The sequence below is a fragment of the Malaclemys terrapin genome, chromosome 4 (genome assembly GCF_027887155.1).
Source record: "Malaclemys terrapin pileata isolate rMalTer1 chromosome 4, rMalTer1.hap1, whole genome shotgun sequence".
Taxonomy (NCBI): domain Eukaryota; kingdom Metazoa; phylum Chordata; order Testudines; family Emydidae; genus Malaclemys; species Malaclemys terrapin.
This window is the reverse complement of record NC_071508.1, coordinates 111677556-111703265: the sequence shown is the minus strand read 5'-3', so window position 1 is coordinate 111703265 and position 25710 is coordinate 111677556. Positions and strand designations below refer to the sequence as shown.

The window sequence follows — 25710 nt, the reverse complement described above, 5'->3', positions numbered from 1 at the left end:
TAACAAAGACAAATGCAAAGTGCTCCACTTAGGAAGGAAAAATCAATTTCACACATACAGAATGGGAAAAGACTGTCTAGGAAGGAGTACGGCAGAAAGGGATCTAGGGGTTATAGTGGACCACAAGCTAAATATGAGTCAACAGTGTGATGCTGTTGCAAAAAAAGCAAACATGATTCTGGGGTGCATTAACAGGTGTGTTGTGAGCAAGACACGAGAAGTCATTCTTCCGCTCTACTCTGCTCTGGTTAGGCCTCAGCTGGAGTATTGTGTCCAGTTCTGGGCGCCGCATTTTAAAAAAGATGTGGAGAAATTGGAAAGGGTCCAAAGAAGAGCGACAAGAATGATTAAAGGTCTTGAGAACATGACCTATGAAGGAAGGCTGAAAGAACTGGGTTTGTTTAGTTTGGAAAAGAGAAGACTGAGAGGGGACATGATAGCAGTTTTCAGGTATCTAAAAGGGTGTCATAAGGAGGAGGGAGAGAACTTGTTCACCTTAGCCTCTAAGGATAGAACCAGAAACAATGGGTTTAAACTGCAGCAAGGGAGGTCTAGGTTGGACATTAGGAAAAAGTTCCTAACTGTCAGGGTGGTTAAACACTGGAACAAATTGCCTAGGGAGGTTGTGGAATCTCCGTCTCTGGAGATATTTAAAAGTAGGTTAGATAAATGTCTATTAGGGATGGTCTAGGCAGTATTTGGTCCTGCCATGCGGGCAGGGGACTGGACTCGATGACCTCTCGAGGTCCCTTCCAGTCCTAGAATCTATGAATCTATGAAAGATTGTGAGGTGCTCAGACACTATGGTGAGAGGGGCCATGTAGGCATGTAGAATAGATAGCACCTCTACTTGTCCAGGCCTTCTGAATCTAGGTCATAAGATTTGATCCAGCCTACCCACAGTCAGGAACTATATCTGACAGCCCCCCTTCCTCACCTATTCACCATTGCCTGGATCCTCCTCTTATCTCCCTCCTCTCTCAGAGCCTGCTTCCCTCTCCTAGATCCACCTCCCTTCCTATTTGCCATTACCTGCCCAGCTCTGTCATCCCTCACCTCCACCACCACCCGTCCCTCCTGTCCCTTCCCTTCCCCCGTTGTATCCCATCCCTACAGCAACTCCAGCAATTGCTCACATGGAAAAAAGCACATCAGCAAAGTATGTCATGTATTTTTAGCTTCTTTTAATGCAATTTAGCAGCTGGAAATCGGCGGAGGCGCCAGCACCAAGTCACCCGCCAGCTCTCTGCGGACCACCAGCGAGGGCTGCGAGGAACCCAGTCTGGGAACGGCGGGGGTGAGCGGGTTGCCTAGGAGCCGCTCCACCGGCATGTGCTCCCCACCAGAGAGCGCTATTGGCCTTCCCGAAACCCCCGCCCAGCCCCGGGAACGCGTGCCGAGCTTGTCTGCGAAGCTGCCCCTGACCACGATTAAAGCAGTGCGGGGCCCGGGGGCGCTGGCCCCCCACGCCGGGCAGCAGGGACTTCTTGTTACAGGCCCAGGAATGTGCCAACGTCCCATTTCGGGATCTGCCAGCCCGGCTTGGGCGGTGGCTTCCCTCCCTCTCTGCAGGGTCACCCTAGGGAATGAGAAGGGAGGGCCAGGCACAAGGGTGGCGCTGCTCCACTGCCACTCCCCGCCACACCCCTGCTCACCGGAGCAGCGGGAACAACGCGATCAGGGGCTGGCGAGGAAGAAGTGGGAGCTGGCAGGAGAAGGGGAGCGAGCGGGACTGTGCGGAGGGGAGAATGTGTCTGGGGGCAAAACAGCGACGCCCCCCAAGGCAGGGTGGGAAACAGGCCCTACAGCCCGGAGAGCAGGGGAGCCCGCCGCGTCCTTCCTGCGCGCTCTGCTTGCCCCGCGCCTGTGGAACGCATTAACGCCGGCTTGAAGCTGAAGGCTGGGCTGGCAGGTCCCTCCCCCTCCCTTCTGCAGGCGCGCAGACGTCATGGGAGGGAGGTATAAAATTTCAGCCGAGAGGAATAGAGAGTCAGTGTGTGTGAGGGAGCGAGGGGGGGTCTGGGGGCCGGAGAGGGTGAGAGAAAGGGACGCGGCGAGCACAGGGCTCCGGCTGCGCGCTGGGGGATACCGCCACCAGAGTCCCTAAGAGAGGGGCAAGGCAGGGCTGCCCCAGGCTCTTACCTGGATCCCCGCGGAGAGGGATGTGCAGCCCGGCAGTCGCTTAATTGCGCCCAGCCCCGAGTCAGCAGCCAATGGAGCCAAGCGGCAGCGAATAACCCCCCTCCCCCCACGCCCGCCGAGGGGATGTGAGCTAAGGGGAGCGCGTGGATGGTGCATGCCCGCAACAAGTGCCGAGCCTGCGCCTGCCCGGCCCCGGGGGGCTGCCCTGTCCTGCCTGCCTGACACGTGCGCCGCAGGTCGCTGGTCCAGGGGACCTGCCTCTGGAGCTGCCAGGCTGCCCCGCGGCACAGTTGAGCTTCAGCGTCGCTGCTGTTGTTCCTGGCAGAGCGCTTCGTGCGGAGGCCCCCTCCCCTGCCCTGGTCTGCCTGGAGCCCTGGCTCAGCGGGTCCTGCTTGGACACATGGAGAAGGATCCCGGCTCGCCGAGGCACAGAGCCTGTTTCTCCTTCCTAAGTGTTGCCAGCGCTTCCTGGAAGTCCTGAATCGATCACAGCGCAGTGAGTTCATGCACCTTCTTGCCAAGCCTCAGTCTACAGGATCTGGGGAGGCTGCACCGAAAGCCCTGCCTGGTCTCCCTAGCCCACTTGCGCTTCCTCTGGGGTCTCTCTCCGTTGTGGCCCCCTCTTTACTCTCGCACATGAAGATGCACTTGCAACGGGCTCTGGTGGTCCTCTGCCTGCTGAGCTTTGCCACCGTCAGCCTCTCGCTCTCCTCTTGCACCACCCTAGACCTTGACCACATCAAGAAGAAGAGGGTGGAGGCCATTAGGGGACAGATCCTGAGCAAATTGAGGCTCACGAGCCCCCCTGAGATGGTGGGACCAGCTCATGTGCCCTACCAGATCCTGGCCCTGTATAACAGCACCCGGGAGCTGCTGGAGGAGATGGAGGACGAGAAGGAGGAGACCTGCGCTCAGGACAGTCTCGAATCTGCATACTATGCCAAGGAGATCCACAAATTTGACATGATCCAGGGTCTCCCCGAGCACAGTAAGTTCCCTGTCATCCTCTGCTCCTGTGCCTGGCTTTCAGGGCATCATCTTGGAAGGGATCCAAGGCTGGGCAGGAGGCACGCACTGCTTGAAGCTGAGAGGCAAGGCTGCCTATGGGCTTCCTAGACACGGGAGGAAAAGGGCGGGGGCGGGGTAAGGGGAAGAAGGAAAGGACACCCAAGCCTTCGGGTTGGGACAGAGGAGTGGGAACACAGGAAGAATACTCAGGACTTCCATCATGAAGGGACAAAGTTTCCTGGTGGGTGCATTCACAGACCCTGATGGTCATTCCAAGCTAGGAGGCAGATTTCTGGACAATTGTGGCCACGTCTGCTTTGGCCTGAATCACCTCTAGAAAAGAGAAAAGTGGTGGTCCTGGGAAACTCCTTTTTGTTGCTTTTTTCAGGTGATTGAGCCACACCACCTTGGCTGTAAAGTGTGTGCTTGACAATGCATAGGTGTGGGTTTGTATGCATGTACATATGGGCATGCAGATGTCTGTACAAAGGTGAATGTGTGGACACAGGCCTATTTGTATGTGTGTACACACTATATGATACATTGTCAGTCTACATCTGCATATATGTTATATCTATGGGTGCACACGTGCATTTGTGCAAGTAGGTGTGAGTACCACCAGTGTGTGTGTGTCTGTCTGAGATAGGTATCTACATTTCTTATTAGTGAGATGAGTACTTGTGTGTTTCAGGCCTGTGTGAGGATGGAGTGACATATGAGATGTTTGTTTCTGTGTCTTGCAGTATACCTGAGTGGGTGTGAGATGTGCGCATCTTTGTGTGTGTTTGTACATGCTTGGGAAGAGTCAAAGCGTTGGAATGTACAGTGTTTCTTGGCGTGTGTATTTGCTCATATGGGAAGTTGAGATCTGTATGTTTTTGCATGTCTTTGAACATATATGTTCAGTAAATGTGACTCATGTGTTTACAACAAAGATTTTCAAAGCGCAGTACGAGGGAAGGAAGTTTGGCTAATGCTGAGAGACTGCACAGACAAACCCTCAGTCTGAGGGCAGATAGAATTCTGGGAACAGCCTCATGCCCCCTTCCTACCACTAGGTGTCCTCTTGGGCTCTGAAATTACTGCTTATTGGGATGGGGGCAGTAAGTGTGTGTATTGCGGGACTGCAGAAAGTCAATGGACAGGGGGGTTGGGGGGGGGGGGCTGTGTTCCAGAAAGCGCGTGTAGGGGAGTTTGGAGAGAAGCAGTGTGTGTGCGTGGGGAACGGGACAAGACGGGGTCCGAAAAAAACAAAGATTAATTTTTAAAACATGATTTATTATTTTTCTAAAAAGGCCAAGCGCTAGCTGGAGAGCAGCGCCGCAGCAGGTGGAGGAGTTCGAGCATTGGCAACAGGGCAGGCAAGGGATGGGCTTTTCAGTGTCTTGGAATAACATCAGCCCAGACTCTAGCCAGGGAATAGCAAGCCCAGCCAATGTCTGAAGCCCTGAGAAGCAAGGAGAGAACAGAGAGGAGAGGAGAGTAGAGGAGAAAGAAGAAAGGAAAGGAAAAAGACGAGGGGGGGGGAGAGGAGGAAAAAGTTTGAGGCTTGTAGGCTGAATTTACCCCCAAGGACTAGTAGCAGAAATCTAAGAGTGTCTTGCATGTGGACAAGAGACTCCCAGGCAGCAGGCCAAATTAATCTGTGGCAAAACTCTGCTGACTTCAGTGGTTACAGCAGTGATGGATTTGACCCATTCACTCTGTGTAGAGTGTGGTCAGATGCAGAGAAGACAGAGATACGGGTGCTGAGGAAGGCAGACAGACATGGAGAAGATGCTGAGGAGACAGAAAGGAGGTGCTGAGGAGAGACCGAAACTGAGGAGATGTAACTGCTGAGGAGATTCAGCCACTGAGGGAAGACAGAGAAGATGCTGAGGAAATTCAGATATTCCGGACACACAGATAATAAGACACTGCATGCATGCATAGGAGACCCAGATGTTGAGGAAATGCTGAGCAGATGCAGACACTGAGGGGATGCTGAGGAGACAGATAATGAACAGAGGATCACATAGATGCTGAGTAGGTGCAGAGCAGATACCAAAGTAGAAGCTGAGGAGATGCAGATGCAGAGGAGATCCCAATGGGACACAGACACCAAGGAGACACTGAAAAACAGATGTTGAGCAAGTGCAGAGCAGACATTGAGCAGACACAGATGCAGACAGTAACCAGATTCAGGTGCAGATACAGAGACCTAGAGACTGAGCAGACACAACCCTCAGCAGATTGCAGATTCGGAAGCTGAGCGGATGTAGGCACTGAGCAATCCATTCAGTCAGTGCTGGCGATTCCCCAGTTCTGGAAGACAATGGAGGACATGCCGTCATGTCACAATGCAGGCTGTTCCCTGATGCTGTAGTATTGCATTGGGGATGCTGTTTTTGTGCCAGAGGTTCCTGGCACTGTTGTACTGGAGGAGCTGCGTCTCAGTGGTGGCAGTTTCAGATTGCAGCCATACTGCCAGATTTACGTTACTCTTACCATGATGAAGTGGAATAAGGGATACAATGGGGTAATGCAACTAATTTTATTTAATCTCTAGCAGACTGTATGCCATATGGTTATATGATTAGCTATCTTCTCAGGAGACACCAGGACTCAAGGAGCAGGGAAAACTGCAAGGCAGGAAGAAGGGCTGTTAGCCACTTATTACAATATTTATGTCTTACTAGAATAACATTAATGGTGCTCTGCAAACACGTCGGTAGGCCAGGTCCCTACCCTGAGCTGCTTACAGTCAAAATCAGATAGATACACTATAGACAATATGTTTTGGGCATGAAAATGGTGTCAGATAGCACCACAGTGGAGCACAGCAGGGTAAGGTGAGGTGAAAGAAGAGGGTTTGGATGCTATCTCTAGAGGGGTAGAAGGAGGATGGTTGGTACCAGGAAAGAAGGAGCCTGTTCAAATGCAGGAGCAATGTGAGAAAAGATAATAGGAGTGTGACGGTGCGGGACTCACCCCTGTGGCGCCTCCTGCTGGTTGTCTCAGGGAATTAGCTCTACCAGCCTTGGAACGCCCTCTACGGGCCAGCATCCCGCTGCCACTGGCCCCTGTGTCCCTCCCAGGACCCAGTGCCCCTTGTCTTTGGGGTGCTGCCCCCTGGCAATACCCCCACAGTCTCAGGGTCTCCCCACCCAGGGGAACCCCCAACCCTCTATCCCCACCTTGCCTCAGTCATAGGCTACTGCCAGTCACCATCTAGCTCCCACTCACTGGGGCAGACTGCAGTGTAAAAGCCACTCATCATAGGCAAGGGGGGTTTGGACCTGCTGCCTCTGCCTACCCATGGGCTGCCCCCTGTAACCCCAGTACCTATATGACCTTCCACTAGGACACAGCCTGGGGGGTTTCCAGGCTGGAGCTCCCCAGTTCCCTTGGCCTTCCCCTAGCCCTGCTCCACTCCAGGTACCTTCTCTCAGCTCCCTGCAGCCAGGTCCCTCCCTCTCAAAGCTAGAGAGAGTCAATCTATCCTTCTGGCCCACTGCCCTCTTATAGGGCCAGCTGTGGCCTGATTGGGGCGTGGTCCCAGCTGTGGCTGCTTCCCCCAATCAGCCTAGCTTTTCCTTCCCTGCCACAGCCCTCTCCCTGGGCTGTTTTAAGCCTTTTAAGGCAGAAGTGGGTGACCACCCCGCTACAAGGAGGCTGCAGGCTGGCATTTGAGGTGCATTGGCACATCTTGGCAGGGGGAAAGCAGGAATGGAAGAGCAGGGGGTGGTGCAGGCCAGGACTGAGGTGCATTAGAAGGGGTGAAGGGGAAAGTTGCCACATTCCTGGGCCACTATCTGCCAGACTCTTTTTAATCACAGAATCATAGAAATGTAGGGCTGGAAGGGACCTCAAGAGGTTATAGAGTCCAGTCCCCTGTGCTGGCGAAGGACCAAGTCAACTTAGACCATCCCTGACAGGTGTTTGTCCAACCTGTTCTTAAAAACCTCCAATGAGGGGGATTCTACAACCTCCCGTAGAAGCCTATTCCAGAGTTTAACTACTACTATCTAACCTAAATCTCCCTTGCTTCAGATTAAGTGCATTACTTTTTGTCCTATCTTCAGTGGACATGGAGAACAATTGATTCCCCTCCTATTTATAACAACCCTTAACCTATTTGCAGGCTGTTATCGCCCCCCCCCCCCCCCCCCGGTCTTTTCTCAAGACTAAATATGTCCAGTTCTTTCAACCTTTCCTCATGGGTCAGGTTTTCTAAACCTCTTATAATTTTTGTTGCTCTCCTCGGGACACTCTCCAGTTGTCTGTATCTTTCCTAAAGAGTGGCACCCAGAATTGGATACGGCACTGGCTCAGCTGGAGTTCTAAGTAGAGCGGGACAACTACCTCCCATGTCTTACATACAACACTCCTGTTAATACACCCCAGAAAGATATTAGGCTTTTTCACAACTGTATCACATTGTTGACTCATATTCAATTTGAGATGTACTGCTGAAAAGGATCTGGGCGTGTAAGCATCTAGCCAGTTATGCCCATTTTATAGCTGTGCATTTAATTTTTCCTTCCTAAGTGTGGTACTTTGTACTTATTTTTACTGCATTTAATCTTGTTGATTTCAGATCAATTCTCCAATTTGTCAAGGCTGTTTTGAATTCTAATCCTGTCCTCCAAAGTGCTTGCAACCCCACCCAACTTGGTGTCACCTGCATATTTTATAAGCAGACTCTCCACTCCATCATCCAAGTCATTCATGACAATATTGAATAGTACCAGACCCAGGACTGACTCCTGTGGGACCCCGCTAGATTTGTTCTCCCAGTCTGATAGCGAACCATTGATAACCGCTCTTTGAGTACAGTCTTTCAACCAGTTGTGCACCCACCTTATAGTCTTTTTTTATCTGGACCACATTTCCCTAGTTTGCTTATGAGTGTGTCATGTGGGAGTGTATCAAAAGACTTATTAAAATCAAGATATATCATGTCTACTGGTTCCCCACATCCACTAGGCCAGTAAACCTGTCAAAGGAAATTAGATGTCTGGCATGATTTGATGACAAATCCATGCTGGCTATTCCTTGAAACCCTATTATCCTATAGGTGGCTATAAATTGATTAATAATTTATTCCGGTATTCTTCCAGGTATTAAAGTCAGGCTGACAGGTCTATAATTCCCTGGGTCCTCTTTGTTCCCCCTTTTACTATGTTTGCCTTTTTCCAGTCCTCTGGGCTCTCACCCATCCTCCAGGAGTTCTCAAAGATAATTACTAACGGTTCTGAGATTGCTTCAGCTAGTTCCTTAAGTACCTTAGGTTGAATTTCATCATGCCCTGCCCACTTTAATACATCTAACTTATCTAAATATTCTTTAACCTGTGCTTTCCCTATTTCTTAACATATTTTCCCCCCTTGTTGTTAATATTAATTGTGTTAAGTACTTGGTCACCTTTAACCTTTTTAGTGAAGACTGAAGCAAAATAGACAAACACCTCAGCCCTCTTGATGTCATCAGTTATTAGCCTTCCTTCCCCTTTAAACAGAGGACCTACACTTTCCTTTGTCTTTTTCTTGCTCCTATTGCATTCAGAAAGCCTCGTTTCCTTTTATGTCCCTTGCTAGGTGTAACTCATTTTGTGCCTTAGCCTTTCTGATTTTTCTCCATACATGCTTGTGCTATTCTTTTGTACTCCTCCTTAGCAATCCATCCATGTTTCCACTTTTTGTAGGATTCCTTTTTTGATTTTCAGGTCATTAAAGAGCTCCTGATGGATCCATACTGGCCTCTTACTATTCTTCCTATCTTTCCTTTGAATCAGGATAGTTTGCTGTTGTGCAATCACTAATACATTCCAAGAACTTATTGGAAATGTTGTGTTTTGCCATACTACTCTTCCAACAGATGTCTAGATAGTTAAAGTCCCCCATCACTACCAGGTGTCTTATTCTGCTAATCTCTTATTTTGATTAGCACTAAAATTATTTAACCTTCCCCATCCAGATCCAGAATGCCCAGCTCATGACTGAACACTGGGTTTAAAGTGCTATTTGAACTGAATTCCTGGGACTGGCCAGTGTCTGTCCTGGGGAGAGACATCTTGGGAACTGAGCTGCCACCGGAGACATTGTGTCAAATTCAGTCCTGGTTTAAGCAGCCACATCCCCACTGAAGTCAGTGGAGTTTAATCCACTTACACCAGGGTTGAATTTGGCCCTATGTCTTCAAAAGTGGCTAATGTTCAACTGTCCCCTGACTCTGTCATTCTCAGGTGGTGATCTTAGAGCAAGTTCTGAGCCATAAGCCAGGCTTACTCCAGTGATCTTAGGGGCTGATACAGACAAGTCTCACACATGTACACATACCCATGCTCAAAACTTCCCTAATGCCAAACCTTCAGCTGAACAACTCAGTGGCTTGGAGACCTCATCCTTCTCCAGGACACCAACTTGACAATGAGGAAAGCTGAGGAGGGAGCTTGCAGCAGGTCAAACCTGGTCATGTTGGAAAAGCAGGCTTCTGGCCCTATCCATGATCAGAGCTGTTCAGTCACTTGAGGGAATGCTCTTTTTGCTGTGCTACCCAGGGCACTAGCGCACAGCAGGGGAAGGTGGCCATTGCTCAAGGAAGGTCTCACTTCCCTAGAGAGCAGAGGGTTCTGTCCTATGTAATCAGCAAAACCCTCCAAAACACAGGCCGTTTGTATTTGGGCAAACGGCAGTCCTTGTTCCCATGCCATTCCCAGCCTTGCAAGCAGTACATGGGGGAGGAGCTGAATACCATTGGCTTAAGAGAGTCTCCTAATTTATTTCTAAAGGGACAGTGGTGCCACTACAGTCCTCTCCCCAGCCCTGCCCACTTGTGCCATCCAAACCAAGCAGCCTGTAGGGCAGTGGTTTTCAAACTGCCAGTTGCGACGCAGTACTGGGTCACGGAATGTAAGGGCCATTAAAAGTCCCGTTGGCAGCGCTGCCTGGCTAAGCCAGGCTGGTCCCTACTTGTTCTGACACCGCACTGCGCCTCGGAAGGGGCCAGCAGCAGGTCCAGCTCCTAGGTGGGGGGGGCCACGGGGCTCTGCGCACTGCCCCCGCCCCAAGCACTTGCATGCCTCCATCTAGGAGCCGGACCTGCTGCTGGCTGCTCCCGGGGCACAACACGATCCACTGCCCCCGCCCCAAGCACTTGCATGCCTCCATCTAGGAGCCAGACCTGCTGCTGGCTGCTCCTGAGGCACAACACGATCCACGGTGCCAGGACAGGCAGGAAGGCTGCCTTAGCACCCCCGCTGTGCCACTGACCGGGAGGTGCCCGAGGTAAGCCCACGCCCCAACCCTGCACCCCAATTTCCTGCCCCAGCCCTGAGCCCCCCAAACCGAGCTCCTTCCTGCACCCCAAACCCCTCATCCCTGGCCTCACCCCAGAACCTCCACCCCCAGCCCAGAGCCCTAACCCACTCCCACACCCCAACCCCCTGCCCCAGCCCAGAGCCCCTCCTACACCCCAAGCCCCTCATCCCCAGCTCTGTTGGGTCACAGGCATCAACCATTTTCTTCAACTGGCTCACCAGAAAAAGTCTGAAAACCACGGCTGTAGGGAGCCCCAAACCACTATTATCCCCTTGTCAGAGCCCAGCCCGCACTCAGAGCCATATGCCACAATTAATAATGGGCAAGTGTGAGTCGCCCACTTCTCACATCCAAGGCAAGCAGCCTATTCTGAAGACCAGAAGAGAGAGACAACCAGAGAGACCAATAGTTACCTGGGGAAAGTAGGAGAGACAGATGTGGGAGGCATGAAGCCTTTTGTGTTTTCCTTCACATACATAGTTGGCTGGATTCAGCGTATAGGCTACCTGTATCTGCCCTGCACTGTACTGCACAGATGGGATTTCAAGGGGACGGTCACAGGGAATATGGGGTGAGGGAGCAGCAGCCAAAGATAATCAAATATCCTGCTGCCACACTCTCAACTCCTGGGTGTGTCTGGAAGCTCTGCTATATTAGAGTGGGGGTGGTGAGAGAGATGAGATTCATTAAAGAAGAGAAGGATGCCATTGTCTCTCCAAAGCACATAAATTTGGAGACAAAAACCTACAAGAACCAACCTTAAAAGAATAATCAGAATAATCCCCTCCTGCCCATCCAAGTCCCTCTACTCCAGGAATCCAGGGTCTCCTGAGATTCAGGTGACTCAGACCTAGCTACGTTTTGAGCGCTGACTGGATGGTCTCAGAGAGAAGGACTCATATCTGCCAGCGAGTGACCTTGCTTGGCCTCATGTCACAAAACAGAGGCCATCTTGGGAGACGGGTGCAGTTATATCAAACACACTGGGTCCTTTGGCCAACTGTCCCTCCACGTCCAAAGCCCTCAACTGCAGGAGACCCACAAGTCTCAATCCTCTCCCTCATATTATTCAACATCTATATGAGCCATTGGCGGAGCTGGTGAGACAACATGGGCAGAAGTGCCATCAGACAATACCCAGATCCACCTCTCCTTTGTATCAAACAAACAGCACCATCTCCCACCTCATTTAGAGCCTCCCTGAAATTAGCGCTTGGATAAGAGCAGCTGGCTAATAGTGACTCAGGCAAAGCTGAGGTTACATTGGTTGGAAGAAGGAAGCACTTTAAGAACTTGTCTTCTGTATCGCATCCTCTACTATCGAAGGCATCTGCTTTCAGATTGTTGAGTCAGCCCACAGCCCTGAGCTCTTTTGGGCTTCTTGGTGCTACTGGACACCCAAATATGCAATGGTGGCAAAAAATGCTCCATTCAGTGATGAATGGCCATCAGCGTGCACTCCACACTATCAGACACAGACCTGGCCACAGACCATATCCATGCATTCATGATCTCCAGGCTCAGTTACTGCAACTCACATGATCCACAAATGAAGCACCAGACTCTGGAACAGGTGTAGCTGGTTCCAAGCGCCTGTCTGCTTAGGTAGATCCCTGCGCTGGTGTCCGATCAAGCCCAGAGTCCAGTTTGAAGTCTCTGTCCTGATATTCAAACTCCCTCTCCGCACCTCTGGTGGTACTGGCTCTAACTTCCTGAGAGGTCGATCACCTCTTCCTCTGTGACCAGGACCTCCAGTGACAGCTCCATCCCACCAGATCAATGAAACAGGCAACCAATGGGCAAGGCTAATGAGTGTTGGAGACAGAGTTGGGAGTTGGTCCCTGACTACCACAAGAGACAAGACTGAGCATGGACCTGACTGCATTCAGAATGAAACACAGAACTCATCAGCTTAGCTTTCTCTCAACAAAGCCTTTTTTGTACAGCACACTCATAGTAAACGGAAACAACTATAAACACGCTATTTCTCTTACATGCTGAAAAGAAAAGAAAGATTATTTCTACCAGTAAATACTTGGGAAGTGCTCAGATAACATGGTGACGAGGGCTAAAAAGAAAGATTAGACAGAAAGAAGAGGATGTGATGATAGCAGGAGAGGGATAAGGTATAAAAACAATAGCCTTTCTCTAGTACTTTTTAGCCAAGGATCTCAGGGTCTGTTATACACATTAATTAACTAAGCCTTAACTGCACTGCACATAGGGTAAAGTATGTACATGGATATAGGAAGCACTTCACCCACCACTGACAGGCAGCTACTTCTGGAATGGAAGGCCACCTGGCTAATAATGACTAGCAACACTACAAAAGAGTTTAGGACAGGAAGTGAAGTGGAAGACAGTATCCACCTGGAACCACAGAGTGGTCCTAGGGGCAGAATGGAATTGCCCAAGTTATGCCTCTTCCAGGAGGATGCCCTAGGACTGTTAATGAGCATATGGGCCAACACCTTGATTTAATGTGTCATTGGAGATACTGCACCTTTCTGTGGAGTGATACTAAGAACTCATGGTTTGCTACAAGAACCTACCTGCCCATTTCCACAGCATGGCTCAGCATGTCCTCTGTCTGCTGCTGAGATGCGGGTATGAGCAGTCCTGTCTGCTGTTGCTGTAAGGATCTGAGCCATATCTGCGATAATCACCCATTATGCACCAAGCATCAGTCTCCTGGATGGAAACAATGCATCAGATAAATCCTGCTTGACAGGGAAGTTGTTCCAACCATGGTCCCAAAGAAGCCAATGGCAAAACTCCCAAGCAAGTTCATGGGAGCAGCATTTTGTCTTACACCTTGGCTTGGCTGGAAAGCCAGAGCATTCAGGGGGTGAATCCCCATGAACTCTTGCACTTCTGCTCTCTGAGTCTGGGTGTAAATCAAGAGAAGGGCCTTTGTCTTCACTGGAGTGACTATGGATTAAACCAATGGCATGCTGAGCAGAATTTGGCCCTGGGAACTTGTGGTGGGAGCTTATGTCCATTTGTGGATAGGTTTGTCATCTCTCCAAGGTGCTGGTTTGACACTAGCCCTTCTCTTCAGAGCCTGCTGACCTGTTTCCTTTGGAAGCTGACAGTGCTGTGAAGAGAAGTGTCTGAGACCAGGGTGTTATTTCAGGATTAACAGGGCTTCCTGTCTGTTCGTCACATGCTGGGACTGTAGCAGGAACATGGGATAGTTCTTTTCTTAAGACCAACACAAATGTCACATCAAATGACACAATAGAGCAGTGCTTAGGGCCCCACTGAGGGCCCATTCACTATGCTGGGTCTGCAGCATGTGAGAAGCTGAACGCTCTATGCAGTTAGCAGTAAACCAGCATATGGGGGCAGAGAGGAGCAGGGACTGAAGGGGTCAGGGTGATGCTGGTTTTAGAGGTGGAAGTCATGAGGGCTGTTCTGTACCCAGGATGAAGGTGAAGCATGAGTTCAGTGAGCTGCACTCCCAGGTATGGCTGGGCAGTTCTGTAAGCCTAGGGCACAGGAGGAATCAGGGCAGAGGAAAGGGGAGGGGGAGAACAGAGGCAATAGAATATGTTAGGTGAGGTGAGGCTCATTCTGTGGGGCCTCTCTTCTGTCTCATACCACATCCATTATCCAGACCCCTCCCCTCCCTTCCTGTTGGGTATCTGGGGTCCGAATACTTTCTCCCAGCAGGCTGCCTCATTCTGTTATTTCCAGTCCATTTGTCTAATCTCTCTAGGTCCCTTGGGATTATTTCTCTGTCCTTGCTGGTGTCTGCAGCTAGTATCAGATGTCAGTCCTTCATCCAGTCCATCAATGAAGATTACCTTAATGCCAAGCCCTACAGTACCCACTAGACAACACCCCCAAAGTCCCCTCCTTGCCTCATGCTTTGTGGCCTCTGGCCAGTTTTCATTCCAGGAGACAGCGCCATACCCAAATAGTTTTTTTCTAAGGAGAATTTTGTGAAACTAAGATTCAAAGACAACTAGACCAGGTCCTGTGCTCAGAAATGGTGATGTAAATCCAGAGGCACTCGCTTGCCTTTAGTGGGGTGGGACTCATGTACATGAAGCCTTGTCTACTCCAGAAAAATGTTGTTCAACTCCCCTGATGGCAGCAACAGTGAGAGCATTAGTGCAGATAAGGATTGCATGGCCACTGGCATTTTAAACCTGTGTGAATTATACCTGCCCTGAGCTGGGTTAGATGACGTGGAATAAAAAATGCTGGTGACTGGTCTACCTGGGGCCCTCTATTGCTGTGGCTGGTTAAGCTGAAACAATGGTAGCATCATTGGGAAAATTTTGCAGAAAAATCCCTGGTTTAGAACAGGTTTGGGTGGAGAATTTGCCCCCATCTGTTTTCTTCAGCCAGGACAGTCAGATTGCAGTGTAAACGTGGCAGAAGTTTGAATGGAAGACTGTGGTCAGAATGCCCCTTGCCAATCCACTGCTGCTCACAGGGTTAGCTGTCTGTTCTGCCCAGGCCCTCCTACTCTGGCCCTTGGCTCTCAGCCTCCCTCTCTGTCTCCTAGATGAGTTGGGCATCTGCCCCAAGAGCATCACCTCCAACGTGTTCCGCTTCAACGTATCCTCAGCAGAGAAGAACAGCACCAGTCTGTTCCGGGCTGAGTTCCGGGTGCTGCGAGTGCCCAACCCGAGCTCCAAACGCAGCGAGCAGCGCATCGAGCTCTTCCAGGTGAGTGGCTCTACCCCACCTCCATGCACTAGGGGGCAGGATGAGGGGGCAGCTTGGCTGCGGCTCTCAGGGCTAAACAGAACTAGGGTGTGCAAAGGCAGGGGGACAGGAAGGGGCTAAAACCCTCTTAATTCCCCCAGCACAGGCAGTCACCTCAGCCTGACCTTTTCAGGTTCTTCTCTCCCCTGGGACTTTGCTGTCTCTTTCCTGCTCACTCATTCTCAGATACCATGGGTATCCTGGCATGGGGCCCTTTCCTAGAGGTTCCCATCTGCTGCAGTATTCCAGTGTTCCATGGCTCTCTGGAGTTACACCCCTATTTATTGTACTTACATGGCCCCCATCACCACAGCATCTGAGAACTTCACAATTTTTAATGAATTTATCCTCACAAGACCCCTGTGAGGCAGGTAAGTGCTATTATCCTCATTTTACAGATGGAACTGAGGCACAGAGCGACTAAGGGGCATGCCCAAGGTCACACAGGATGTTGGTGAGAGCAGGAATTGAACCCGGCTCTCCTACAGCCCAGGCTAGCACTCCCTCAACCCTCCCCTGCCACTGGGACACAGCAGGAGAAGGTCTGGCCAGTCCTCTAAGAGCAGGATGCTTTGTAAAGGCCCCGTGCTAATGCTCCAGTTTGTGCCTAGAGAGTGGGTATCACTCTCACCTGTGACAGAGTATTCCTGAAGGAAAGATGGGGCCATTCCCAGTTTGTCCCTCCCTGGCACACTCCTCCTGGATTAGTTCATAACAAACCTAACCCTTGTGGGGAAACAGAGAATGTGTGGTGCCTCTGCTCCCCAGCCACGCTGCACTGGCTGATTCCCTTTGTGTCTCCTCCCAACACAGATCCTCCGGCCTGACGAACACATAGCAAAGCAGCGCTATCTCAGTGGCAGGAATGTGCAAACGAGGGGCTCCGCAGAGTGGCTGTCCTTCGATGTCACTGAGACTGTGCGTGAGTGGCTCCTGCGCAGAGGTAGGGATCTTGCTGTCTCACAGGGGCCTGGGTGGAGGGTCTGGTTCGCTCGGGGAGCCACCAGTGCCATTCCTTCAGATAACATACAGAGGAAAACCTCATCTCCCTCTAGCAAAGGGTAGTTTCCTCAGTCCGAGGCAGTGAGGTTCCACCAAAAGCAGTTCTGCCCAGTTTGAGACAAGACTACCCACAAGGAGCTGCCCTGCTGTGCCTCCTCCATACTCCTTTAGCTACCTAGCCCTCCCTGGAGTTCCCACTCTCTACAGGATATGATAGCTGCAAATTTTCCTACTCTTCAAGAGGCTGAGCTCCCTTTGAACTGCAAACAATGTGGTGGGACCAAGAATCCTGATTCTCATGCCAGGTGTAAAGATGAGGGAATACCAGAGGCTTTTAGTCTAATGCATTTGTCTGACACATCTAGCTAGCTAGAGGCCACAGTATTACAGTGTACAAAGAGTTGTGACTGAGAACATATTAATAGTTTTGCCTCTGCTACCATTCAGCAGAGCCAGCAAACAGTTATGGGGTAACTCTCAGTACTCCTCATAGTTGGATCACAGGTACCATGAGTCACAGCTGGATTACCCTCACAGCTGGAACCTGGCTGTCACTGAAAGCTGGAATGCAGGCACTTGGCATGAAGCCAGTCTCGGGAAGGATGAGCCGTGAGTTTGTTGGCTCCTCCTATTTTAAAGCAGTCCAACTTCTGTCCTTAATGGCCTGAGTTCAGTGCCTGTATCACACTTAGCTTTGGGCAGTCCTGCTGGCTGATAGTGTGCAATGCAAGTGGTCACAATGTGGATGGTGCTTAGATATCAAGGTGACAGGTACCTTAGAAATACCATAGACAGACAGCCATTTCCATTCATACCAAGACATGGAACAGAAGCTTCTGTAAGAATCTTGTATCAACAGATTCCTGCTACCATGAGAACCTCTCTTGTGAGCACACAGTATGGCAGGTCTCAGGAAGTTTTTGTTAATATGAAGAAACACATTACCTCAGGAAAATCTGTGTGACTTAGATGGAAAATCAACAAAAACAGGAGGCTGCAGCTGCTGTGCTGATCAGGGCTGGGCAAACAAGGGCATGGCTGTTGGTACAAGTGAAGCCTTCTCATTCTCTTTTTTAAGATGACAGCTGGTCTCCACCTTCCATGTCATCCAGCAGCCCTTGAGCTGAGCCCAGATCCTAGGAGCTATGGGGTTTCTGGCCTCCCTGGGACTCTCTTCATAAGTTGGAGGACAGTTCACATAGCTAGAATGTGTTTCTCATGGGGTCACCTCTTCCTCTGCAGAGTCCAACCTGGGTCTGGAGATCAGCATCCATTGTCCATGTCACACCTTTCAGCCCAATGGGGACATCTTGGAAAACTTTAACGAGGTGCTGGAGGTCAAGTTCAAAGGTGACAAGGGGCAAGGGTTGGGGGAACCTTATGGGAGAGGGGAGCATGGAGCAGCTGCAGAAGAACTGAATCTCCAGCTTGATCTGAATGTTGAGTATTTTACACCCAGGGAACTCCATGTGCATGTAGTGATAACAGATATGTGCTTGCATGTGGATTGTTTCACTGCATGAATTCTGTGTTTAGATGAGTATGTGTGCCAGTAAGTGCATGAGTGTATATAATATGTGTGCATGGATGGATGTGTGCAGAAAGGGGTAATTTTGTGTTGTAATCTCTCTCTGGGAAATTTAACTCTGCTGCATTCTCAGATTTCTTGTGAGATCTGTTTTTCACTCTGGGTTCCAGATAGGGTGGCTGAAGCACCAGGAGTTGGACATCCTGCCTGAGGTGGCACAGAGAGACAGTGGCTTGGCTGAGTTAAGAACTAGGAATCTCTTGGCTCTGAGCCTTGGGCTGTAGCCACTAGCCCCCACCAGCTAGATTTCTGAGGCTATTTCTGCAGAGTGCCAGTGATCTGACATTGTTAAACCATTCATCTTTCTGCCTGTCCTGGGACTGAAGCCAACAGAGAAGGGGACTGATTAACAGCCTGACCAGCAGTTTGCAAATAGTAAAACAAGTGGCCCACAAGCCTCTATTTCAGGCCAGTGGCAACCAAATTCATGCTGGCCAAGTAAGGGTCCAGTTTGGGAACAGTCTGGGAAGAAGTCCAGGAGGGAATGTAACGGGGAGATTGAGTCCCCTTCTCCCTAGATTAGGAGTGGGAGCAAGCAGGGCTTTGGAGCAGAGCCCGGAGCTGGAGCAGCTCCGGAGCAGTGGATCTGCAGGTTTTTGCCTGGAGCTGGAGTGGAGCCGGAGCACAGCTCCAAAGCCCTGGGAGCAAGCATTACACAGTCCTGTCCAGGTCGCTGAAAGGTCTTTTGGGGTCTCTCTCCACATCTTCCTTGGTCCATACACTCCCCATTTCTGCTTTGAGGCTAACCCTTTACGGGAGGGTGCCTTTTTCTGTCCTCAGGCATCGACAGTGAGGATGACCATGGGCGAGGGGACTTGGGGCGGCTGAAGAAGCAGAAGGGCCTTCACAACCCCCACCTGATTTTGATGATGTTACCCCCACATCGGCTTGAGAGTCCAGCTCTGGGAGGCTACAGGAAGAAACGAGCTCTAGACACCAATTACTGCTTCCGGTAAGCAAGGACCCCACCTACCCCTGACGTTATCCTTCCCCCTCAGTCAAGCAGCAGCAGGATCACCAGTTCTGGGACAAGTACTATAGTTTTTTCTGCCAGGTGGCATGGAAACACCTGGAAGCTTCCAGCCCATTGGAAACTCCTGGGATGAGCAGGTCCTCTGAGCGGTTTGTGAATCAGTGTTCTCCCCAGGGCTCTTTTAAGGGCAGAGCTGTGCTTGGCCATCCCAGGACAAGAGCTCAGTGGTGTTTGGAGTCCTAGGAGAAACTAACACAGATCGGAAAAGCGGCCCCGCTATTGCAGCTGAGCTGCTAGCCAGCGAGTGTGACTATAGGGACTTGAACTGCCTCCTGTAGGACACATTTGAGCTATCAGTCTGAGCTGGAACTTGCCATGTCATCCAACCAAGGCTGGGGCTTGCTGAACATTGTGTGCCTGCTCTTGGGCATTATGGTTTGTTTCTGATGTTCCACTTCTGCTTTTAAAAGGAATTTTCATATGAATCCAGGCTCTTTCCCTCTCCCTTCCCCACATCTTGATGGGGGTGTCCCCTGGTGGTAGAAGTTGAGCACTGCCATATTTGCAGACTTCCCTCTCTCTTGCTACTCCCAGCTCTGTTTGTTGTAGCCAAGCAGCATGGTCACCCAAAACTCAGTTTCTCCCAGAGGCACTTGCCAGTAGCACCGGGCCTAGTCATGCAGTCAGAGCTGGCACTGGAGATAATAGCTCCTTCTGCTCAAAAGACTGTATCCTTCAATGGGGCATGAAGCCATTGAGCCATGTGGGGGAGGGGCAGAAGCTCCCATCTCTCCTATGTCCTTGGATTCACTTTGTGCCAATGTTTTGTGTCAGGAACATGGAGGAGAACTGCTGTGTGCGTCCTCTCTACATCGACTTCCGACAGGACCTGGGTTGGAAATGGGTTCATGAGCCCAAGGGCTACTTCGCCAACTTCTGCTCAGGCCCTTGCCCATACCTCCGCAGCGCAGACACAACCCACAGCACGGTACGACAGGCATTTGATACTGACAGGGGCTTCTAATGGCGGTGGCTGCTTGTGGCTTGCAGCTGTAACCTCCTCGGGGTTGAACTATTTCACTCTCCCAAGTGACGTAGGGGCAAGCAAGGCCAGTGCCAGGAAACCTCAGGGTGCTGCAGGCAATGGTGGGGGTGGTTCAGGTGGGGGCACTCTTCCTTTGGAGTCAGTTCTGAGCCCATGCCCCAGCCCATTGCTCAGGAGCTTTGTGTGGCTGTCTATCAAATGACATTTCAAACAGCCGTGCTGACCACCTGTGGGCATTAAAGATCCCCGGGTACATTTCTTTGGCAGCAGCGGGGGTGTGTGTGTAATGGATGGGGTGTTAATCCAAATGCTCGGGTCAAGTTTCAACTCCAGTAATTACATTCTGCTTCCTAAGCTCCTCCTGCAGTTTCCACTGGATATAGAATTCTTCTGCATTTTCTGTTGTAAACTGTCACCGAACACTGCTGGGCACTTGTAAACAGCTGCTGCCTAATACCCCAGTGATGGGTGAAGTGAATGCTCTGCATTCCAGTGGTGGCTGAAGTGATTCTGTGTGTAGATGATCTCTGTGAGCTGAGGGGTGAAAACATTAGGACTATATATTCCCCCCCACTGTGTGTTGTGGAGAGGAGCAAATCCATAAAAAAGCTGTGATAGTTGCATGGAGCAGGAGAAAGTGGTTACATGGGAAATTTCCCTCTCTGCAGAGGCAGCTTTCCTCACTGCAGGACACCTGCATGACCCATGGGCCACCTGGAGAAAAGGCCTAGGGCTGTGGGAGAAGTCCACTAAGCAGGATGATCCACATATAAAATCTGCAGAAGGCTAATGCCTCTAGGTCACTAGTGGATTACCCTTCTAGGTAATCCACTCATGATGACCCTAGGACATGGTCAGTCCTTGACAGGAACATCACCTTGGGACTGGCCAGAGTCCTAAAGGTTAAATATCTACAAGGAAAGGGAGACATGCTGGGGCTGTGTGCATGAAGATGGTGCAGACTTAGCGGCAAAGACTCCAGCGCCCTGCTGAGCCTGCAAAAGGGAACAAAAGAAATAGGAATGCAGGGGTCGCTCCCGCCTAGGGAAGGGAAATGGCAGCAGGACAGAGAGAAGGCAGAATTGCTCACTAGCTACTTTGCTTCAAACTTCATTAAAAATGCCACTGGTAACAGGATACTCAATGCAATGATAGCTAAGTGGGTAAGGGAGGGATCTCAGGAAGCAGGTTAAAACTGTTGTGCTGACTTGAGCATATGCACATCAGCAAGGCCTGACTGAGCTGAAGGGCTAGCAGCAGTGGGAGTACTAGAACCAAGGAAATGACTAGAGAACAAATGCTGGAAGCAGGGTAAAGAGTGGGTGGGACCAATGGCTCCATGGGGATGGGATCTCCTTCCCAGGGCACAGGAAAAGGGCAAGTGTGTGTGGAGGGGGACACGTTCTGTTAGGCGGCTTTCTGGAAGTCTGTGGGGCTGAATCAGTGTAAATGTAAGGGGAATTTGGGCTGGTTCATATTTTTGAAGGAACAAGGAAAAAGCAGGAAATTAGTGAGCAACAAGATTAATTATAAAACCTTGGTCAGCTGTTAGAAGGGTGCTCTAGTCAGGCAGTTTGTCAGCAGTGCCTAGGGGCAAATACTGTGAGAAACAGAAGATTCCTCACAAATAATCACTTTGAACCAACTTCACTTCTCTCTCAAGGGGTGTGCAGCATTTCAGGGAGGGGGACGTCCCAGAGGGAAGCTAAAGAAATGGGGATTAGATAGATCTATATAATAAAATAGGATGTTTCCATAGCACTGTACAACCCCAAGGATCACAAGGCACTTAGACCAAGGATGGGCAAACTTTTTGGCCCAAGGGCCACATCTGGGTATGGAAATTGTATGGCAGACCATGAATGCTCTGAAATTGGGGGTTGGGGTGTGGGGTCTCGGGTGGGGCCAGAAATGAGGAATTCAGGGTGTGGGAGGGGACTCCGGGCTGGGGCAGGGGGTTGGGATGTGGGCTCGGCTGGGCATGCGGGCTCTGGGGTTGGGGGTGCAGAAGGGTTCTCTGGGCTGGGACTGAGGGGTTTGGAGGGTGGGAGAGGGATCAAGGCTGAGGCAGGGGGTTGAGGCACAGGAGGGGGTCAGGGATGCAGGATCCAGGCAGCGCTTACCTCAAGCAGCCCCCAGAAGCAGCGGCATGTCACACCTCCAGCTCCTACCCGGAGACATGGCCAGGCGGCTCTGCATGCTGCCCCATCCGCAGGTGCCACCCCTGCAGCTCCCATTGGCTGTGGTTCCAATGGGAACTGTGGGGAGCTGTGCTTGGGGTGGGGGCAGTGTGCGGAGCCCCCTGGCTGCCCCTACACGTAGGAACCAGAGGGGGGACATGCCGCTGCTTCTGGGAGCCATGCGGAGCCACGACACGCACAGAGCGGGATAAACCCCTGACCCTGCTCCCCGGCTGGAGTGCCAGAGCAGGGCAAGCCCTGGACCCCTCTCCCTGGCGGGAGCTCTAGGGCCAGATTAAAACGTCTGAAGGGCCGGATGTGGCCCCCGGGCCATCTCTGACTTAGACTATGGGCCAAACTTTCCTTTAATTTAAAATAGGGCCAACTCCAGTGCAGTCAATGGGACCGGACTGGGGCAGGTGAGATCAGATTTTCACCTTGTAAATGTAGAAGTCACCCACCACTGAAATGCAGCCACCTCTGAGAAGAAACATGGCAACTGCTATAAAACAGTTACGTGACTAGAATGAATAATCATCAGTGGTTCAGGGCCAGCTGGGAGGAGGAATCCAGTGGGGTCCCAGAGGACTCTGTTCTGGCGCCAATACTATATTGTAATGACTTGGAGGATGGAGTGGAGCAAGCTCATCAGATGGTTCAAAGCTGGGAGGGAATCATGGATACTTGAGAAGGCTGGATTAAATCCAGTACTATCTGGAGAAGTTGGCTGAAATCAACAACACTGATTTTTTCAACTGCTTTTTATGGAGCTCAGCACAACATGGCCCCAGGCTAGTTACACCCTGCTTTGTTAAAAGAATAAATTTTGACACCATCAACCATGCCAATGCCCAGCTGAGAAGAGGGGTTAGTTGTTACTCAGGCTGCATTTGCGCTCCGTAGACCACTCGCTTTGATTATCAGAGCAAATGGACATGGCAATAAATAATAAAGGCTCATTCAAGGCTGGGAAGATTAGAAACTTTCAAAGACAGGCCCTATTTTGGGTCAAACCTACTGGAGACTGTCCCTGCTAGTCAGTAAGTACTATAGTGTTGAGTGACATAAATGCCTAGAGACCAGCTCTGCTGATCCCACTGGAGTGGAAAAGCATCACATGGTAGCCCCAGTAGCCTCAGGCATCTCCAACCTAGTTCCTACATGTGTTTTGTTTCTGCAGGTGCTGGGCCTGTATTACACGCTGAATCCAGAGGCGTCTGCCTCGCCCTGCTGTGTCCCCCAGGACCTGGAGCCCCTCACCATCCTGTACTATGTTGGGAGGACCCCCAAAGTGGAGCAGCTCTCCAACATGGTGGTGAAATCCTGCAAGTGCAGCTGAAAGGCACCCAGCCTTACCCAACGCTGAGAGAGAAACTGTTACCACCTACTCTCCGGCTCCCAGTGTAACATGAAGGGAACAAGGGGGCCAGAGACCTGAGCACACTAAGGCCTGGGCTTCTAACCCTGCAGTTCAGGACATATCACCCACTTTGTGGATCCCTTTTGGAACATTTCTCTGTCTTGGTGGCTCCATGTACTTCTCTCTGAGAGTCACTTTGGTGATGTGAAGAACACACTCTTCAGAATGGCTGGACATTTGGTGGGGAAGAGAGGGGCACTGAATGGAGAAACTGCACAGTGTTTGGAGGCAGGGGATAGCTGAGAATGGGAAGCAGGAGAGCGTGATGAGCGTGTTGGAAAGGGGGACGGGAGGCTGGACAGTCCTTCCTATTCTGGTTCCAGCTATCCTAGGACCCCAGCCCTCCCTCTGTCCTGAAGAATCAGGATTTCTTTATGAAGGAACAAACAAGTTTTCTTAAAAAAATAAAGTTCACCAAGAAGGGGATCTGAGAGACACACCCAGGCTCTTGCTGCCTCAGAGCTGGGATGTAGGAGTCCCACAACTTTTACTGTATCCTGCAAATCACAAAGGTCCATTCTGTAGCTCCTGAGTACTGAGGTCTAAATCCAAATCACAAGCCCCACATTCAAGCTGCTCAGGATGGGCTGATCTGAGAAGAAAAGGGAAGGGTGTGCTAACTCCATTCACAGAAGGCTTGATGTCTCCATTTCCTTGCCATGCAGCTCCTCTCCCCTCCTGGAGGTCCTGCTAGATGGTTTTTGTGTCAGTGCAGGCACCGTTGCTCCTGTGGGTACCTAGATTTGGACCCATCCAGTCTTGGGTTGTTCCCCCAAAGGACCCTGTGTTTGTTGTGGTGTGTGAGGTGCCTTAGGGAATTCTGCATCGCTCCTGCACAAGGACCTAGCCCAGGTCTCACCTACCAAGGTTTAAAAAAATATTAATCTCAAAACCATTGTAAAAAAATAAATATTTTGGGGGGAAATGGAATTTTTTGACCAGAGGCAATATTTGCTGAAGGGGGTAGAGATTTTATCGTATCAGAATTCTGTTCTAGCTGCAACATAGGCTAGGGTGACTGCGAGATCTGCCCCCCACTCAGAACCACTTGGCCTATTCTCACTAGGAACACAGAGCACTACGGCTAGCTAGAGACTCACAAGAGGAGATCATGCCAGAAAGCTCCTCTTCCTCCCATTGCCAAATAAAACACTCAGCCTGAAGGCCAGGTCAAGATCCATGCAGTCCACCCAAATGGTACCAGTTCTGTATGTGCCACATCCCACCTAGGCCCTCTGATATGCAATCACCTCCACTAGGTGCCGTCAGGCAGACACAACCTCCCTGTCAATTGAACAACAACAACAACAAAATGGATAGAGTCCAACACATAGGGCAATGCACTTATAGATAGCCTGCCATAGTGTACACTACAGTCACCGTGGCTTAACTACTTCACACATTCAGTTGGATAGGCTCTTGTTTGCAGTCTGCCAAGTGAGAAAACAAGTAGAGTTACAGCCTGTCACAAATGGGCACATAGACATATATCGTTTTCCAAACATGGACTTGCACACACATAAATACCAAAGAAATTGTCCCATAGACACATTCAGACAGCTTCAGTTTGCCAAACCTAGCCACCCCGTTCTACTGTACAGTCTCAGACACCTGCCCAAGGCAAGATATAGCACCCACCGCTCTCCTCACCTAGAGTCCCCCCAAAGAGAGGACATGGTATTCCAGATATAAGATACACTATCTCCTGCACTTGGACACTTCTAGAAAGAGTGGGACCCATAAATAGACCCACTCCAATAGCATCATGCACACACAGACCCTCTGATTCGGACAGCCAAAGTCACTCCTAGTCAGGTTCTTAAGACCACAGGACATGTTGCCCCATCCCCAACAACTCAGTGCAAAATGATGCTTGGCTGGTAGCCTATACTCACCTGCAACCAGGCTTCTGCATGAGCCTCTTCTCCTTTAGGTTTAGTTCTTCCATCAGGTCCCAGTTTGATCCTCCTCCTTCAAAATGCAGGCAGCTGATGCTCACCTCATTGTGGTACTGCCCCAACACACAATTCCAAGCATTTTAATGAGACATGAAAAAAATCTAGATGGTTAGCTGGCAACTAGTGGTTGGATGCCCTTTTGGCCTGCAGCGAAGGAACACCGGCTCTGATAAAAGGGCCCTTCCCACTCACTGCCTAACTTTATCCCTTTCATTTTTCTTCAGGTCTCCTTGACCTGTAGTCACTTGTGATGAAACTAGTAGCTCTGCCCAGCCTTGCAGCACACACTTATTACTGAGTGTGCTGGTGCTTTCCCCACTGAAAGACGAGTGAGGGAGTACACTGTGACTACAATAACGTGCTGATGGATA

The 25710-nt window shown here is 50.6% G+C and overlaps 1 protein-coding gene across 1 annotated transcript; it reads left to right on the top strand.

Annotated features, from left to right (window-relative positions):
• Positions 1 to 1446: 1446 nt before the first annotated feature.
• Positions 1447 to 24311, top strand: TGFB3 (transforming growth factor beta 3). The gene is made up of 7 exons (XM_054027400.1): positions 1447 to 3130; positions 14971 to 15134; positions 15987 to 16116; positions 17418 to 17525; positions 18544 to 18715; positions 19571 to 19724; positions 23142 to 24311. The coding sequence occupies exons 1-7, from the start codon at positions 2647 to 2649 to the stop codon at positions 23298 to 23300; spliced, it is 1371 nt and encodes a 456-aa protein (XP_053883375.1). The 5' UTR covers positions 1447 to 2646; the 3' UTR covers positions 23301 to 24311.
• Positions 24312 to 25710: the final 1399 nt, after the last annotated feature.